General features: G+C 48.1%; 1 protein-coding gene across 1 annotated transcript in view; it reads left to right on the forward strand.

Annotated features, from left to right (window-relative positions):
• Positions 1 to 5,776, forward strand: part of LOC116955819 (amyloid-beta A4 protein-like) — a 72,820-nt gene extending 67,044 nt beyond the window's left edge. Inside the window, exon 15 of the mRNA XM_076053716.1 lies at positions 1,678 to 5,776. Coding sequence (XP_075909831.1) covers positions 1,678 to 1,779 — 102 coding nt within the window. The 3' untranslated portion in view covers positions 1,780 to 5,776. The remainder of the gene's footprint in view (positions 1 to 1,677) is intronic.
• The last annotated feature ends 13,023 nt before the right edge of the window (positions 5,777 to 18,799 follow it).

The raw sequence follows: 18,799 nt of genomic DNA on the forward strand, positions 1-18,799 counted from the left end.
TGTCCTTGGTTGTAGAAATGGGGAGATCAATGTTCATGGCGATTGCCAGGTGGTCCGAGATTTTGATGTTGTGGGGCTCGAAGAGCGGTACGGTGAGACCAGTAGAGCAGACCAGATCCAAAATGTGACCACGGCTGTGGGTTGGAAAGTTGACATGTTGGGTGAAGTTGAAGCAGTGTAGCAGTTCCAGGAATTCAGTAGCAAATTTACAGTCAGTGTCAATGTGGATGTTGACATCTCCCAGGAGCAGAACAGAAGGTGAGATGGCAGATAACCGAGTTTAAAAGTCAGAAAAGTCAGGGAGAAAGGAAGGATTTGGTTTGGGGGGGTCGGTAGATTATGGCAGTGACCAGAGGAGTGGGACCAGAGAGTTTGAAAGTGATGTGTTCAAAGGACTGAACAGCAGGGATGGAGATGGTAGATGTTTTAATGTCGTTTCTGTACACTGCAGCGACACCACCTCCCCGCCCCTCAGATGGGGGTTTGTCCATGTATGTATATCCTGTAGGTGTAGTCTGGTTGAGTGCGAAATAGTCCATAGGTTTATGCCAAGTTTCAGTGATGCAGAGAAAATCCAGGTTATTGTCAGTAATGAATTCATTTAAAATGAGGCTTTTATTGTTTAGTGAGCGGGTGTTGAGCAAAGCCAGTTTCAGGTTGACTTTGCTTCGTGGTGAATGGTTAGGTGCACGTGTCGTACGTTGTGATGACGTATTGAGGAAGTTGTGGTGCGCAAACAGGACCAGATGGATGGAATGGAGTTTGGGGTTGAGTAGTTGCAATTGAACACACGACCAGAGCCTCTGTGAAGCGGACGGCGAATTAGTCCAGTTTCTCGGTGAATGTCAATGCAGTCCAAATGAAGGTGGTTGTTGATTGAGTGGAAGTCGGTGGTGGAGTGGAGCGGTGGCATTATCCCGGCGTGGAGCTAGCACTTGCTTGTACCCAGATGCCCGGTGTCTTGTAAATTGGAGGGCGTCCACGGCTCCCAGGCGCCGACGGGGTCGCTGCGACCACAACGTGACGGGAGCCGTGGGAGCAGGCAGACCCAGGGAGTAGCAGCTCAGGTAGACCCAGGGAGCAGCAGCTCAGGTAGACACAGGGAGCAGCTCAGGTAGACACAGGGAGTAGCAGCTCAGGTAGACACAGGGAGTAACAGCTCAGGTAGACACAGCGAGTAGCAGCTCAGGTAGACACAGGGAGTAACAGCTCAGGTAGACCCAGGGAGCAGCAGCTCAGGTAAACACAGGGAGCTCAGGCCCAGGGAGCAGCAGCTCAGGTAGACCGGGGATCGAACCCACGACCTCCTGTACACCTGGCGAGGTCGTTAAAATCTCCTGGCCACCGTGTCGCCACCGTACGAGGTCCACGCGTGTGCCACCTTGGGTGTGCGTCACCGTGTGTGTCATCACATGCGTGTCAGCGTGTGTGTCATCACATGTGTGTCAGCGTGTGTCATCACATGCGTGTCAGCGTGTGTGTCATCACATGCGTGTCAGCGTGTGTGTCATCACATGCGTGTCAGCGTGTGTCACCGTGTGTGTCATCACATGCGTGTGTCACCGTGTGTGTCATCACATGCGTGTGTCACCGTGTGTGTCATCACATGCGTGTCACCGTGTGTGTCATCACATGCGTGTCACCGTGTGCGTCACTGTGTGTCACCGCGTGTGCCAGGTGGACGAGGAGCTCTCCCACGAGGAGCGCCACCTGACCAAGATGCAGCAGAATGGCTACGAGAACCCCACCTACAAACTCTACGAGGCCCTGCAGCACTGAGCAACACACCACAGCACGACACAGCACCACACAGCACGGCACAGCACGACACAGAACCACACAGCACCGCACAGAACCACACAGCACCACACAGCACCGCACAGCACCACACAGAACCACACGGAACCACACAGCACGCCACAGCACACGCCACAGCACACGCCACACAGCCCTGCTATGGTACGGGGGAGGCACATCGCGCGATGCGGCACAGGGGCAGCGTCTTAACTGCAGCGTAGTGACACAAGGCGCTGAAACACGGCGGTCGATTTGGCAAACGGTAGAATACGCAGCGGCGGCTTGCAACGCAACACGGCCTCGCGATTCCGGATCGACGAGGCGTGGAGCCTCGCGATTCCGGCTCGCCTAGGCCCGGACCGTGGGCAGTTCTGATGCAGACGCGTGCACGCACGCAGACAATACCCGTGTAGCCTTAACAGACTCTTGGGGAAAATACTGTTAGTGAGTAGCAGCTACACATAGACACACGCACAGACACGCACAGACACGCACGTACACACAAAGATAAAGATCCCCCCCCCCCCCATATGGCCTTACCACACTGTTGGGGCAAGTGCCGTTAGTGAGTAGAAGCTGCACGCACACACAAAGATAAAGATCTCCCCCCCCCGGTGTAGCCTTAACAGACTGCTGGGGCAAGTGCCGTTAGCGAGTTGCAGTTACACTAAACAAAGGCAAAGACGCGCACACACACGCACGTACACGCGCACACACACACGCACGTACACGCGCACACACGTACACACACACACGCTCAGGTGTGACGCAGCCTTCACGTGGTGGTCAGTTTTCGTGCCTCCCTTCAGACAACATTGGCATTTTTTTAACCCGTTCATCGACAGGGCTCTTCCGTTGTGCCTACATCACACGAAACCTCTTTAAGTCCTCGCACCCCACACTCCTCTTCCCCCGCCGCACCACCCTCCCGCTGTCGCACGTACGTCGAACGTCTTTCGCGCCGTACGTAGCCGACCGCGCTAACAGGGAGGTGTCTGGCGCGGGAGAGGGGGTGGGGGCGGCGAGGGATAGGGCAGCAAACTGAAGACGCACGCAGACACGCGCCCAGACAAAGAGCAGTTTCTAAAGAAAAAACGAGATTTGTGGACGTTAAGATTTGTGCCTTGCTCGCGGCTTTGATCGATACGGACGGACGCCTTCCAGACCCCCTCCCCCCCGCCCCGTCCCCCTCCCCCCCCCCCCGTCCCCCCCTTCAGCCGCGCCAGTCGCGGTGCGTCGCCGTCGCCTTCCCGGAGCCGAGGGTCGGGGTATCGGTCCCACGACCTCCCGCGTGCCAGGCGTCGGAGTTAACGTCTCCCAGCCACCGCGGTGGCCCCCTGTCTGATTGGTCATGGCAACAACCCCCTCCCTCCTCCCTAACCCTCCGGCCCCGCCCCTCCCTAACGGGAGGGGGGGGGGGGGCTATCTCCGGCCGCTACGCCCCTTGTTGAGCCAGCGGACGGACGAGCGTGCCCAGGTGTGAGGTTGCCGCTGGCAGGCCTGCGAGGCTCACGGGTTGCCGAGCCAATGGAGCGTGCGCGCCATGCTTTCAGCGGCCGGAGGGGGATGTCTGCGGCGCGCTCCCGTTGACGTCAGCTGGCCAAGTCTCTTTGTCGTCGCGCCGTAGTTAACCATCGGTCGCACGTTGGCCCGGACGTCGGCACGGACGTCGTTGCCGCGACTTTCGGCGGAAGAGCGGCAAGTTGCTCTCCGACGTCCCCCCCCCCCCTCCCCCCCCCCACTGCCCCACAACGTTCCTCCCGGCACGTGTGGGGAACGGAACGTCTGACATCGCGACGAGCGGCACAGCCTGGGAAGAACTGCGGAGGGTGGCGGCGGTGGCGGTGATGGTGGCGGCGGTGCTGTTTGCCAGTGGTGGCGGTGACGGCGGTGGTGGCGGCGGCGGTGGTGTTTGCCGGTTGTGGCGGCGGTGATGGTGGCGGCGGTGCTGTTTGCCGGTTGTGGCGGCGGTGGTGGTGGCGGCGGTGGTGGTGGCGGCGGTGGTGTTTGCCGGCGGTGATGGGTGGCAGTGGCGGTGATAGTGGCGGCGGCGCTGGCGGCAGCACAACCGCGAAAACCTTTCGCAGCCGTAGCGACGAGTCAGTGTCGTGGTGTTGTTGGTTTCGCGCTCTCACTCTTGCCTGAAATGCGCCACGGGGCAGGCCTTGTGGCTTCACAAAAGAACAAATATGGAGGGTGGTGGTAGCGGTATTGGTGGTGGTATTCGTGGCGGTGGCAGTGGCGTCTGCCGGTGAGCGGTGGTGCAGCGATTGGCGACGCTGCCCTACGAACCCGACGGCCAGGGTCAGTTTGCCCCCTCTCGGCCAACATCGGTGACTTATCTGAACCGGTCCCGGGCCCTCTCCTAGGTCGACTCGGCCTCAAGTTGGTGCCTGGTGCGATGTGTAACAAAAAAAAAACATCTCCACCGGGGTAGACACAGGCGGTGCGGGCATGGTGCTGGCCACCAACCCCCTCGTGTGCGCCACCGTGCCAGCCTTCACTGCTACTCGCTAAACAGCACTTGCCCTAACAGTCTGGTAAGGCTACACGGCCGGGGAAGGGGGGGGATTTTTGTCTTACCCACCTCCCCCAGTCTATGATCCCATGGTCCAACTTCCAATGACAACACTTGGAATATCCATCTTCGACTTTCTCCTTTAACCAGCTTGAGTGGGCGATGATAGAAATTCCCTAATATGCGTGTCTCCGTGCGTCTGTGTGTCTATGTATGTCTGCGCGTGAGTCTGCGTGTGTCTCTGTGTCTGCTTGTTCCTGCGTGTGGATTCTTATTTTTTCGTCGAACAAAGGGGCTGAAATGATCGGGATTTTCATTATTTCGTCTTGCTTCGGACGCCTCTCGGCGTGCCCGCCAATAGCTGCCCCACCCGCTGCCGTCGATTTAACATGGAGGCAATATTTAGCGTAACTATAAATGCGCCGTTAACATGTCACGGGTTTCACTCTCCCGACACACAACCGGGGCGAGTGCTGAACCAGTTAACGAATTGGCCACGTTTAATTTGCGTGACGAACATCCTCATTCTCAATTGGCCATGGTCGGGTGGCGGTTGGCAGGGTTTAAACGACGCAGCATTTCTAATAACGCGATCTAACCCAACAATAAAGCCCAAAGCCTCTGTCATGAATAGCTGACGTTTCGGGCATGCGGCCCTTTATTCATGGCACGCCATCCGATGTTTTTACTCTCCCCCCCCCCCCCCCCCCCCGGGCCGTCGTGCTCTGGAGAGGTCGAACCGCAAAGCCCGGTCACGACGCGGCCGCCTCTAGAACCTTCCGGACGAATACCACCGTTAACCTTTGTTGTGACCCTTTGGAATGAGGGCGAGAGGGAGAAGGAGATTTTGAGGGATTGCTCGCGGCTCGGAGACCTCGTGTCCTGGCTACCGCCGGTTCATCATCGAGAGGTCGGCTTTTTACAGCAAAAACGCTCGCCGCCGCCGCTGCCACCAGCGCGGACTTGGGTCACGATCGCGACCGCCGTTATCCTAACGCGAACTTTAACTCCCCACGTGTCTCGCGAATCGAGAGCTTCCCTTTTTTTCCCCCAATTATATGCAAAGTTAGCAAAGCAATCACTTTAAGTAGTCGACGTAAGGGCACCTTTGAGCATAGGCACTAGTTGATATACTGTATCCGCTGCAGCCTGTTTAGATTCCTTTCGATTTGTCCTTTTTCATTTTTGTTCTCCCCCCCCCCCCCCCCCCCCCATTTTAGTGTGGCTTTTTTTCCCTTTTTAAAAAAAAATCTCTTACTTTAAAGTATAACGGTAAAATCTGTCTGTTTTATTTTCTGTCTCCCCGATGGCGGGGAGGGGGGGGGGTTATTATTAGTGCGAATCGGCGCAATGGAGGTGGTTGCTCTTGCCACCGTTGTTGATTTTTCACGGTGAGGTTATATTCGTGCGGAGGTGATGATGGGTTGCAGTCCGATTTGAAAATACACTGTTTGGATTGGGCTCATGCCTGGCGCGGTGGTTACATTAGTGGTGGGGGTGGTGGTGGGGGGGTGGGGGTGGTGGTGGTGGGGGGGGGGGCGGGGGGGTGGAGGTGGGGGGGGGCGGGGGGGTGGAGGTGGGGGGGGGTGGAGGTGGGGAGGCTGCTGGGGGAGGGCGACACTTTTGAGGCGGCCGTGCGGCTTGGAGGTCAGAGACGCTGAGCTGACACCGATGCTGGGATCCTGGGTTCGAATCCAGGCTCCAAGCCGCACAGCTACGGCAATTACACCGGAGTCACGTGGACTCGCGTAGAGACCCCTAGACTCGTAAAGAGACCCATGGACTCATGCAGAGATTCGTAGACTCGTATAGAGAACCATTGCACTCCTGTAGAGACCCGTAGCCTCACGTAGATATAGACTCGCATAGATAACTGTAGCATCATGTAGAGAACCATATACTCATACCCACGGAGAGACCTGCAGACTCATATAGCGACCTATAGATTCGTGAAGAGGCCCATAGACTCACGTAGAGACCCATTGCACTCCCGTAGAGATCCGTAGACTCCCATAGAGACCCGGAGGCTCACATAGAGACTGATAGACTCTCGTAGAGAACCATAGATTCACATGGAGACCCATACACTCCCGTAGAGAGCCGCAGAGACCTTTCGACTCGCGTCGAGACCCGTAAGTTCACATACAGACCTTTAGATTCACGTAGAGACCCATAAACTCAAAGAACCGTAGAATCCGGTAGAGAACCGTAGAGACCAGTAGACTCGCGTAGAGACCAGTAGACTCGCGTAGAGACCAGTAGACTCGCGTAGAGACCAGTAGACTCAGAGATCCATGGACTTTGCATAGAGACCTGTAGAGACCTCTAGACTTATATATACCCGTAGACTCGCGTTGAGACCCATCGCCTCACTTAGAGACCCTTAGATTCAAACAGAGACCCTTAGTCTCCCCGAGAGACCCGTAGCCTCTCGTAGAGTCTCATTGAGACCCATAGACGCACGTAGGGATCCATAGACTCGCGTATGGACCCGTAGACTACAGCAGAGACCCATAGACTCACATAGATACCTATAGACTCACTAAGATTCCCGTAGACTCCCGTAGACTCACATAGATACCTATAGACTCACTAAGATTCCCGTAGAGACCCGTAGAGACCCGTAGACTCACATAGATACCTATAGACTCACGTAGACTCCCGTAGAGACCCATAGACTCACATAGATACCTATAGACTCACTAAGATTCCCGTAGAGACCCGTAGACTCACATAGATACCTATAGACTCACTAAAATTCCCGTAGACTACAGCAGAGACCCATAGACTCACATAGATACCTATAGACTCACTAAGATTCCCGTAGAGACCCGTAGACTCACATAGATACCTATAGACTCACTAAGATTCCCGTAGACTACAACAGAGACCCATAGACTCACATAGATACCTATAGACTCACTAAGATTCCCGTAGACTCCCGTAGAGACCCATAGACTCACATAGATACCTATAGACCCACTAAGATTTCCGTAGAGACCCGTGGAGACCCGTAGACTCGCATAGATACCTTTAGACTCACTAAGATTCCCGTAGTCTCCCCTGGAGACCCATAGACTCGCATAGATATCTATAGACTCAGATTCCCGTAGACTCCCGTAGTCTCCCCTAGAGACCCGAAGACTCACATAGATACCTATAGACTCACTAAGATTCCCGTAGACTTCCGTAGACTACAGCAGAGACCCATACACTCACATAGATACCTATAGACTCACTAAGATTCCCATCGAGACCCGTAGAGACCCATAAACTCACATAGATACCTATAGACTCACTAAGATTCCCGTAGACTCACATAGACTCCCGTAGAGACCCATAGACTCACATAGATACCTATAGACTCACTAAGGTTCCCGTAGACTCCCGTAGAGACTCGTAGACGCACATAGATACCTATAGACTCACTAAGATTCCTGTAGACTCCCGTAGACTACAGCAGAGAGCCATAGACTCACATAGATGCCTATAGACTCACTAAGATTCCCGTAGACTCCCGTATTGACCCGTAGACTCACATAGATACCTATAGACTCACTAAGGTTCCCGTAGACAACAGCAGAGACCCATAGACTCACATAGATACCTATAGACTCACTAAGATTCCCGTAGACTCACATAGACTCCCGTAGAGACCCATAGACTCACATAGATACCTATAGACTCACTAAGATTCCCGTAGAGACCCGTAGACTACAGCAGAGACCCATAGACTCACATAGATACCTATAGACTCACTAAGATTCCTGTAGACTCCCGTAGACTACAGCAGAGAGCCATAGACTCACATAGATGCCTATAGACTCACTAAGATTCCCGTAGACTATAGCAGAGCCCCATACACTCGCATAGATACCTATAGACTCGCTAAGATTCCCGTAGACTCCCGTATTGACCCGTAGACTCACATAGATACCTATAGACTCACTAAGATTCCCGTAGACTACAGCAGAGACCCATAGACTCACATAGATACCTATAGACTCACTAAGATTCCCGTAGACTACAGCAGAGACCCGTAGACTCACATAGATATATAGACTCACTAAGATTCCCATAGACTCCCGTAAACTACAGCAGAGACCCATAGACTCACATAGATACCTATATACTCACCAAGATTCCCGTAGGGACCCATAGACTCATGTAGAGACCCGTAGACTCGCATAGACGCATATGTCTACATCTGATTGGGAACTTGTAGATAACATGACAGTCTCTTCAGCTGCCTCAATGTCAGCTAACTGGAAAGATAACCTGATTACCAAGTTCAACCTCCTGTCCAAGAAGAAGCCAGATCCACGTTAAAAAGTTAGACTTTGACAAGATTGTTATCAGAGTAACAGTCTAATTTCTGACAGCCTAAAATCGGTTCTAGCGAAAGGGCTGAATTTCGCAGTCACCCCTAAACACATCCCAGTTGATGATATCATTGCCCAGGTTGGCGTAGCCCTTAACGGTTTGGAACACATCACTGCAGACGTGGCGAGATCGGAAATCGCTGCAATCCTCAAAAACGCTAAGACACCTATTAGCAACATCAGTAAGGATGAGCGTGAAGATTTCCCAATTAAAAAAGAGAGATGACATCGTCATCCTCTTAGCCGACAAGGGCAATGCCACAGTCATCATGGATAAAACCACATACAATAACAAATTCAGGACCTACTTAATGATGGTAGCTATACAAAGATTAAAATAGATCCCACCAACAGCCTCGTTGCGAAAGCCAACAATGTCATCACCGATTCGACATCTTTAATCACACCAACCAAGCGGGTTTCCTTAAAACCCTCTGCTGATAGACCACAGAGATTGTATGGCTTACTAAAAATCCATAAAGAAGGTACACCTCTTTGTCCTATCGTCTCCACCATTGACTCACACCTACAAACTGGCCCGATTTCTGTCTGAGACCTTGCAACCATTCACTGGTAAGACCACCTCAGCTGTACTTAGCTTACTTGGTATCGTGAATTAAGGACATCTCACTATCTGCAGGTGATTTGCTCGTTAGTTTCGATGTAGTTTCTTTGTTCACCAAAGTTCCTGTGCTTGACACCATTGCAATCATTGAAGATTTGGTCCAACAAGGACTGAATGCTGATGTACCGGCCCAAGTGAGACACTGCCTCAACAACACTTCACCTGGAATGGAACATTCTACAAACAAGTTCAAGGTACCCCAATGGGTTCTCCCTTATCTCCAGTTGTAGCCAATGTTTTCGTGGAAAAAATTGAGATGGAGGCCATCCAGGCATCCACTCTGTATCCTTGTGGAAGAGATACGTAGATGACACGTTCGTCATCTGGTCACATGGCCGACCAGCTCTGAACCAATTCCACAACCACATCAATTCCGTACACCCAGCCATCAAATTCACCATGGAGATGGAAAAGGATGGCAAGTAACCATCAAAAGGAGACCAGATGGCTCAATGGGACACTACAGGAAAGCCACCCATACGGATGCATATCTAAAACCTGACTTCCACCACCATCCTTCCCAGAATAATTCCCTCGTCAAAACTCTACACCATAGAGCTCGATGTATTTCCGACCATCGTCACCTAGCCAGTGAACTGAAACACGTACACCAAGCTCTGAAGATTAATGGGTATTCAGACCACATTACGTAAAGCTATCACCCCAACCGTTGGGAAAGAACCATCTGAGGACCCAATCAAAACCATCACCTTGCCATACATAGCAGGGGTCACCAAAAGATCTCCAAAATCATGAGCAAACAAGATCCAGGTTCGATTTAACACTACATAAAATTAGTGATATGATCCCATCTGTGATGGATGTGATCCCTGACATGCAATATCCCGGCGTCTATAAACTAAGCTGTATCTGCGGCAGTAGTTACATTGGGGAAATTAAGCGACATGTCTCGGACCGTGTTCGTGAACATAAGGCAGATCTGAAACACGGTAGGACCAATACCTCGGCCGTGGGTGATCATTGTTTTCATGCGGTGGGCTCACACGAAATTGATTTCTCTAAGACGAAGGTACTGTGCAAGCCCACTGGCTATCAACAAAGATTCGCTCATGAAGCCATCCATATATATAGACACAGACACAAGTTCAACCGGGAAGATGGGTACAAACTGAGCAATCATTGGAAGGACGTTATCTACCAGTTTCCCTTCTATGTGACTTTACCAAAAGAACCAAGAATATGAATCCCTGCAGTCACGAAAGCTTTAAATCAAAATTTATAACTGGCTGTGATGTTCCCATCCTACCACCTTCCGATGTTAGTTATTTTCGGCTCTATTTTACATCAACAGGTTAAATTTTCCACACTAACACAGCCACCGAGCTCGACGTTGCTGCTTTGCGATCTTAAATTACCATGCTAATATCTCACATTAACATGCTAATCTCTCACATTGACGTGCTAATCTCTCACATTAACACGCTACTATCTCACATAAACATGCTGATCCCCCACATTAACGTGCTAATCTCTCACATTAACGTGCTAATCTCTCACATTAACACACTAATCTTTCACATTAACACGCTGGTCTCTCGCATTAACTTGCTCATCTCTCACATTAACATGCTCATCTCTCACATTAACACGCTAATCTCTCACATTAACATGTTCATCTTTCCCATTGACATGCTAATATCTCACATTAACATGCTAATCTCTCACATTAACGTGCCAATCTTTCACATTAACATGCTATTCTCGTATATTAACATGCTAATTTATAACATTAACATCACTATCACATGACATTGACTTTTCCAAGACAGAGGTTCGTTGTAAGCCATCTGGCTACCACGAGAGATTCGTTCATGAGGCTATCCACATATACAAGCACAGAGACAATTTCAACCGAGAAGATGGATTCTGGCTTAGCAATCATTGGAAAGATTTGATAAACCATTTCAGGTCTTAATTGATTGTTCACGCTTACAGTGGCTTTCAGACAGCATACATTAATTTTTCGTCTCCCCCCTCCTCTTTTCAGAACATAGAGGGACTCGTCCTTCTAAACAAACTGCCAAATCGCTGTGCGTGGCACTGACGTTTTTTTATAAACAAATAAATACACCGTTTAAAAATAAGTAAATTAATGCAAACCGACACACCTGATGACGACCGTTTGTGTTATGGTCGAAACGTCGTGAGAATTTTTATTGTTTTATATACTCTTTATTATTTTATTGTTTCCCTTCAACGTGACTTTACCGAAAGAGCTAAGAATATCACTATCCCAATTAATTTATGACCCCAGGACGACACCCTACAAAACAGTCTGCATTCTGCAGCTTTCTCCTCTTCCTGATGACGATCGCTTGTGTTGTGACGGAAACGTCGTAATTTTTTTGTTACTATTTTGAATCTTCTTTGAACCTATCTACGTGACTTTACCGAAAGGCCCAAAGAATATAGACCCATATACTCACAAAGATTCCCGTAGAGACCCCCCCTAGAGACTCGTAGACTCGCACAGAGACCTGTAGAGACCAGTAGACTCACGCAGAGACCCATAGACTCGCATTCCTAACTTTAGGTTCACATATAGATCGATAGACTCGCATTGAGCCCCATATACTGACGTAGAGATGTAGCGAGTCACATAGAGACTCACAGACCCACGTAGACTCCCGTAGACACACATAGAGACGCTTAGGCTCCTGTAGAAACCTGCACACTCACGTCGAGGCCAATAAACTCATCAAGCGACGTATAAACTCGCAGTGTACTAGTACAGCACTAGTGTATAGTGTAGTGTATAGTGTAGTATACTAATACAGCACTAGTGTATAGTGTAGTGTATAGTGTAGTATACTAGTACAGCACTAGTGTGTAGTGTAGTGTATAGTGTAGAGTATAGTGTAGTGTACTAGTACAGCACTAGTGTATAGTGTAGTGTATAGTGTAGTATACTAGTACAGCACTAGTGTATAGTGTAGAGTATAGTTTAGTGTATTAGTACAGCACTAATGTGTAGTGTAGTGTATAGTGTAGTGTACTAGTACAGTAATAGTGTATAGTGTAGTATACTAGTACAGCACTAGTGTGTAGTGTAGTGTATTGTGTAGTGCATAGTGTAATGTATAGCGTAAAGTGTTGTCTATAGCAGTGTACAGTGTAGTGTATTGTGTAGTGTATAGTGTAGTATACTAGTACAGCACTAGTGTATAGTGTAGTGTAGAGTGTAGTATACTAGTACAGCACTAGTGTATAGTGTAGTGTATAGTGTAGTATACTAGTACAGCACTAGTGTGTAGTGTAGTGTATAGTGTAGAGTATAGTGTAGTGTACTAGTACAGCACTAGTGTATAGTGTAGTGTATAGTGTAGTGTATAGTGTAGTATACTAGTACAGCACTAGTGTATAGTGTAGAGTATAGTTTAGTGTACTAGTACAGCACTAATGTGTAGTGTATAGTGTAGTGTACTAGTACAGTACTAGTGTATAGTGTAGTCTATAGTGTATTGTATAGTGTAGTATACTAGTACAGCACTAGTGTGTAGTGTAGTGTATAGCGTAAAGTGTTGTCTATAGCAGTGTAGTGTATAGTGTAGTATACTAGTACAGCACTAGTGGATAGTGTAGTATACTAGTACATCACTAGTGTATAGTGTAGTGTATTGTGTAGTGTACAGTGTAGTATACTAGTACATCACTAGTGTGTAGTGTATAGTGTAGTATACTAGTGCAGCACTAGTGTGTAGTGTAAAGTGTAGTATACTAGTACAGCACTAGTGTATAGTGTAGTGTATAGTGTAGTATACTAGTACAGCACTAGTGTATAGTGTAGTGTATAGTGTAGTATACTAGTACAGCACTAGTGTGTAGTGTAGTGTATTGTGTAGTGTATAGTGTAGTCTATATTAGTGCATAGTGTAGTGTATTTTTTTAAAATTTATTTATTATATTTTTATTTTATTTAATATTTTATATTTCCCCATTTATTTATTTTCGATTTATTTTTAAAATTATATCTTAAAGCTATTTTATATTCGATATTTATTTAATTTTATATACTTCAGCCCCTTGGTGTTAGACTTTTAACCCTTATAGTAAGACTTGTTTAAAACTTATTTAAGATTTTAGATTCCTATATGTTGAATGTATGCACCATCCTGCCAAAGTAAATTCCGTGTCGATGTGAACTTACATGGCGAATAAAACCCTTTCTGATTCTGATAGTGTATTGAATAGTGTAGTATACTAGCACAGCACTAGTGTGTAGTGTAGTGTATAGTGTAGTGTACTAGTACAGCACTAGTGTGTAGTGTAGTGTACTAGTACAGCAGTAGTGTATAGTGTAGTGTATAGTGTAGTGTACTTGTACAGCACTAGTGTGTAGTGTAGTGTATTGTGTAGTGTATAGTGTAGTATACTAGTACAGCACTAGTGTATAGTGTAGTGTATAGTGTAGTATACTAGTACAGCACTAGTGTGTAGTATAGTGTATAGTGTAGTGTATAGTGTAGTGTATAGTGTAGTGTATAGTAGTGTATATTGTAGTGTATAGTATAGTATACTACTACAGCACTAGTGTATAGTGTAGTGTAGAGTGTATGTATAGTGTAGTGTACTAGTACAGCATTAGTGTATAGCATAGTGTATATTGTAGTGTGTAGTGTATTGTAGTGTAGTGTATAGTGTAGTATACTAGTACAGCACTAGTGTGTAGTATAGTGTATAGTGTAGTGTATAGTGTAGTGTACTAGTACAGCACAAGTGTATAGTGTAATGTATAGTGTAGTGTGTAGTGTATAGTAGTGTAGTGTATAGTGTAGTGTATAGTATAGTATACTAGTACAGCACTAGTGTATAGTGTAGTGTATAGTGTATGTATAGTGTAGTGTACTAGTACAGCACTAGTGTATAGTATAGTGTATATTGCAGTGTGTAGTGTATAGTAGTGTAGTGTATAGTGTAGTGTATAGTGTAGTATACTAGTACAGCACAAGTGTATAGTGTAGTGTATAGTGTAGTATACTAGTACAGCACTAGTGTATAGTGTAGTGTATCGTGTAGTGTATAGTGTAGTATACTAGTACAGCACTAGTGTGTAGTGTAGTGTATAGTGTAGTATACTAGTACAGCACTAGTGTTTAGTGTAGTGTATAGTGTAGTATACTAATACAGCACTAGTGTGTAGTGTAGTGTATAGTGTAGTGTATAGTGTAGTATACTAGTACAGCACTAGTGTATAGTGTAGTGTATAGTGTAATATAGTAGTACAGCACTAGTGATAAGTGTAGTGTATATTGTAGTATACTAGTACAGCACTAGTGTATAGTGTAGTGTATAGTGTAGTATACTAATACAGCACTAGTGTATAGTGTAGTATATAGTGTAGTGTATTGTGTAGTGTATAGTGTATTATACTAGTACAGCACTAGTGTGTAGTGTCTGGTATAGTGTAGTATACTAGTACAGCACTAGTGTATAGTATAGTGTAGTGTATAGTGTAGTGTATAGTGTAGTGTATAGTGTAGTATACTACTACAGCACTAGTGTATAGTGTATTGTAGAGTGTATGTATAGTGTAGTGTACTAGTACAGCATTAGTGTATAGCATAGTGTATATTGTAGTGTGTAGTGTATAGTAGTGTAGTGTATAGTGTAGTGTATAGTGTAGTATACTAGTACAGCACTAGTGTGTAGTATAGTGTAGTGTATAGTGTAGTGTACTAGTACAGCACAAGTGTATAGTGTAATGCATAGTGTAGTGTGTAGTGTATAGTAGTGTAGTGTATAGTGTAGTGTATAGTATACTAGTACAGCACTAGTGTATAGTGTAGTGTATAGTGTATGTATAGTGTAGTGTACTAGTACAGCACTAGTGTATAGTATAGTGTATATTGCAGTGTGTAGTGTATAGTAGTGTAGTGTATAGTGTAGTGTATAGTGTAGTATAGTAGTACAGCACAAGTGTATAGTGTAGTGTATAGTGTAGTATACTGGTACAGCACTAGTGTATAGTGTAGTGTATCGTGTAGTGTATAGTGTAGTATACTAGTACAGCACTAGTGTGTAGTGTAGTGTATAGTGTAGTATACTAGTACAGCACTAGTGTTTAGTGTAGTGTATAGTGTAGTATACTAATACAGCACTAGAGTGTAGTGTAGTGTATAGTGTAGTGTATAGTGTAGTATACTAGTACAGCACTAGTGTATAGTGTAGTGTATAGTGTAATATAGTAGTACAGCACTAGTGATAAGTGTAGTGTATATTGTAGTATACTAGTACAGCACTAGTGTATAGTGTAGTGTATAGTGTAGTATACTAATACAGCACTAGTGTATAGTGTAGTATATAGTGTAGTGTATTGTGTAGTGTATAGTGTATTATACTAGTACAGCACTAGTGTGTAGTGTCTGGTATAGTGTAGTATACTAGTACAGCACTAGTGTATAGTGTAGTGTATAGTGTAGTATACTAGTACAGCACTAGTGTATAGTGTAGTGTATAGTGTAGTGTATAGCGTAGTATACTAGTACAGCACTAGTGTATAGTGTAGTGTATAGTGTAGTGTACTAGTACAGCACTAGTGTATAGTGTAGTGTATAGTGTAGTGTGTAGTGTACTAGTACAGCACTAGTGTATAGTGTAGTGTATAGTGTAGTGTACTAGTACAGCACTAGTGTATAGTGTAGTGTATAGTGTAGTGTACTAGTACAGCACTAGTGTATAGTGTAGTGTATAGTGTAGTGTACTAGTACAGCACTAGTGTATAGTGTAGTGTATAGTGTAGTGTACTAGTACAGCACTAGTGTATAGTGTAGTGTATAGTGTAGTGTATAGTGTAGTGTATTGTCAGGCTCGGCATCGAACTCACGACCTCCTGTACACCAGGCGACGTAGTTAACATCTCATGGCCACCGTGACGCCCTAGCCCGTGGTTACCTCGTGTCGGGACACGAAAAACAAAAATACGCAGAGAGCCGCTGCTTTATTTGTTTTAAATTTATTGATACCGATAAAAGGCAGTCGAGGAGGTGAATAAGAGAACATTTAACGAGTTCAACCTCGTAATGAGTTCACTTCACAGCTGAGCTGGGTGGTGCTGCCCGGGCCGTGCAGCTGCACCAACCCCCCCCCCCCCCAACTTGAATCAAATCTGGACGTGGACCAGACCTGGACCAGACCAGACCTGGACCAGAATAGACCTGGGCCAGGCTTGGACAAGAAAAGACCTGGACCAGACCTCAATTGGACCAGACCAGACCTGGACCAGACCTGGACCAGACCTGGACCAGACCTCACTTGGACCAGACCAGACCTGGACCAGATCTGGACCAGACCTGGACCAGACCTCACTTGGACCAGACCAGACCTGGACCAGACCTGGACCAGACCTCACTTGAACCAGAAAAGACCTGGACCAGACCTGGACCAGACCTGGACCAGACCTCACTTGGACCAGACCAGACCTCACTTGGACCAGACCAGACCTCACTTGGACCAGACCAGACCTGGACCAGACCTGGACCAGACCTGGACCAGACCTCACTTGAACCAGACCAGACCTGGACCAGACCTGGACCAGACCTGGTCCAGACCTCACTTGGACCAGACCAGATCTGGACCAGACCTGGACCAGACCTGGACCAGACCTCACTTGGACCAGACCAGACCTGGACCAGACCTCACTTGGACCAGACCAGACCTGGACCAGACTTGGGCCAGGTCTGGACCAGACCTCACTTGGACCAGACCAGACCTGGACCAGACCTCACTTGGACCAGACCAGACCTGGACCAGACCTGGACCAGACCTGGACCAGACCTCACTTGGACCAGACCAGACCTGGACCAGACCTCACTTGGACCAGACCAGACCTGGACCAGGCCTCACTTGGACCAGACCAGACCTGGACCAGACCTGGACCAGACCTGGACCAGACCTCACTTGGACCAGACCGGACCTGGACCGGACCTGGACCAGACCTGGACCAGACCTGGACCAGACCTCACTTGGACCAGACCAGACCTAGACCAGACCTCACTTGGACCAGACCAGACCTGGACTAGACCTCACTTGGACCAGACCAGACCTGAACCAGACCTCACTTGGACCAGACCAGACCTGGACCAGACTTGGGCCAGGTCTGGCAGGAGACGCCTGCGGTGAAGCAGCAGCAGATGTGAAGAGGCCGGATGAGTGGGGCGAGATGGGGAGCGAAGCGAGTTAAACCGAGTGGATGAATGTGTGAGGTAAATTGAGTGGATGAGTGAGCGAGCGAGTGAATGAAAAAGCGAGGTGAATTGATTTGATGAGTGAGCGAGTGAGTGAGTGCGGAAATTGGTGAGTGAATAAGCGAGTAAACGAATGAGCGAGTGAGCAAGTGAAGGGACGAGTGAGTAAGAAAACAAGTGAGTTAGTAAGCAAGTGAGTGGATGAGTGAGCGAGTAAGCAAGTGATTGCGCGAGTAAGCAAGTCAGTGATTGAATGAGCTAGTTAGTGAACGACTGAGTAAGAAAGTGAATGGATGAGCTAGCGGATACGTGAATGAGTAAGGGATTGAGTGAGCAAGCGAGTGATTGAGTAAGCAAGTTTGTGCATGAGTGAGCTGAATGAGTGAGTAAGGAAGTGAACGAGCGAGTGAGTGAGTGTGTGAGTGAGTGTGTGGGTGAGTGTGTGGGTGAGTGTGTGGGTGAGTGTGTGGGTGAGTGTGTGGGTGAGTGTGTGGGTGAGTGAGTGAGTGAGTGTGTGGGTGTCCAGCAAAACAACCCTCTACCTCCTCGCGGTGCCGGACAGGCAACTCTGTCGTGGACAGTGCTGTGGGGGGAGGTCCAATTCCGATTGGCTCCTCCCCTCATGGCATCTGTGTCCACCACAGTGGCTAAACGGGGGCTCTGGACTGGTGCGAGGGGCTGGTAACCCCTCCACCTTCAATTAATTACCACTAAACTACGAATACAAAATTTAACTAATAAGCTTGTGCCGGAGGCCCCGGGGGGACAGGCGTCTATGATGTCTCCTGGCCAAACCCCAATTGGCGGAGCCAGGAGATTGAATCTCTACCCTCGGGGCTCCTCCAGAAACAACAAAAAGCCATTACGAATGGCCACGTGGAATGTTCGAACGCTCACTGCGGAGGAGAGGCTGCCACTCCTCTGTCGGGAGCTAGACCGGTACCGCCTGGATCTCTGTGGCATTCAGGAGGTCCGGTGGACCGGTTCTGGCTCCTGCCACCATGAGGGGTGGACAGTCCTCTACTTGGGGCAGCAGACTGCCAAACAACAGGGTATGGCTATTCTTTTGAACAAAAGAATGAAGGGGGCGTGGGAGCGTGGCGGTGAGGTGTGGGAAGCTGTAAGCCCCAGGCTACTTTGGGCTCGCCTTCCCATCAACCGGAGGCGAGGAGTGGTGGTCGTGGTTACTTATGCCCACACCGAAGACGAACATCCGTGGAGGGATGCAGGCAAAGCCGTTGAGTCAGATGCCTTCTACGACCTCCTGTCACAG

This window comes from Petromyzon marinus, chromosome 62 (assembly GCF_048934315.1).
Source record: "Petromyzon marinus isolate PM22_M1 ecotype Great Lakes invasive population chromosome 62, UKy_Petmar_22M1.pri1.0, whole genome shotgun sequence".
Classification (NCBI taxonomy): Eukaryota; Metazoa; Chordata; class Hyperoartia; order Petromyzontiformes; family Petromyzontidae; genus Petromyzon; species Petromyzon marinus.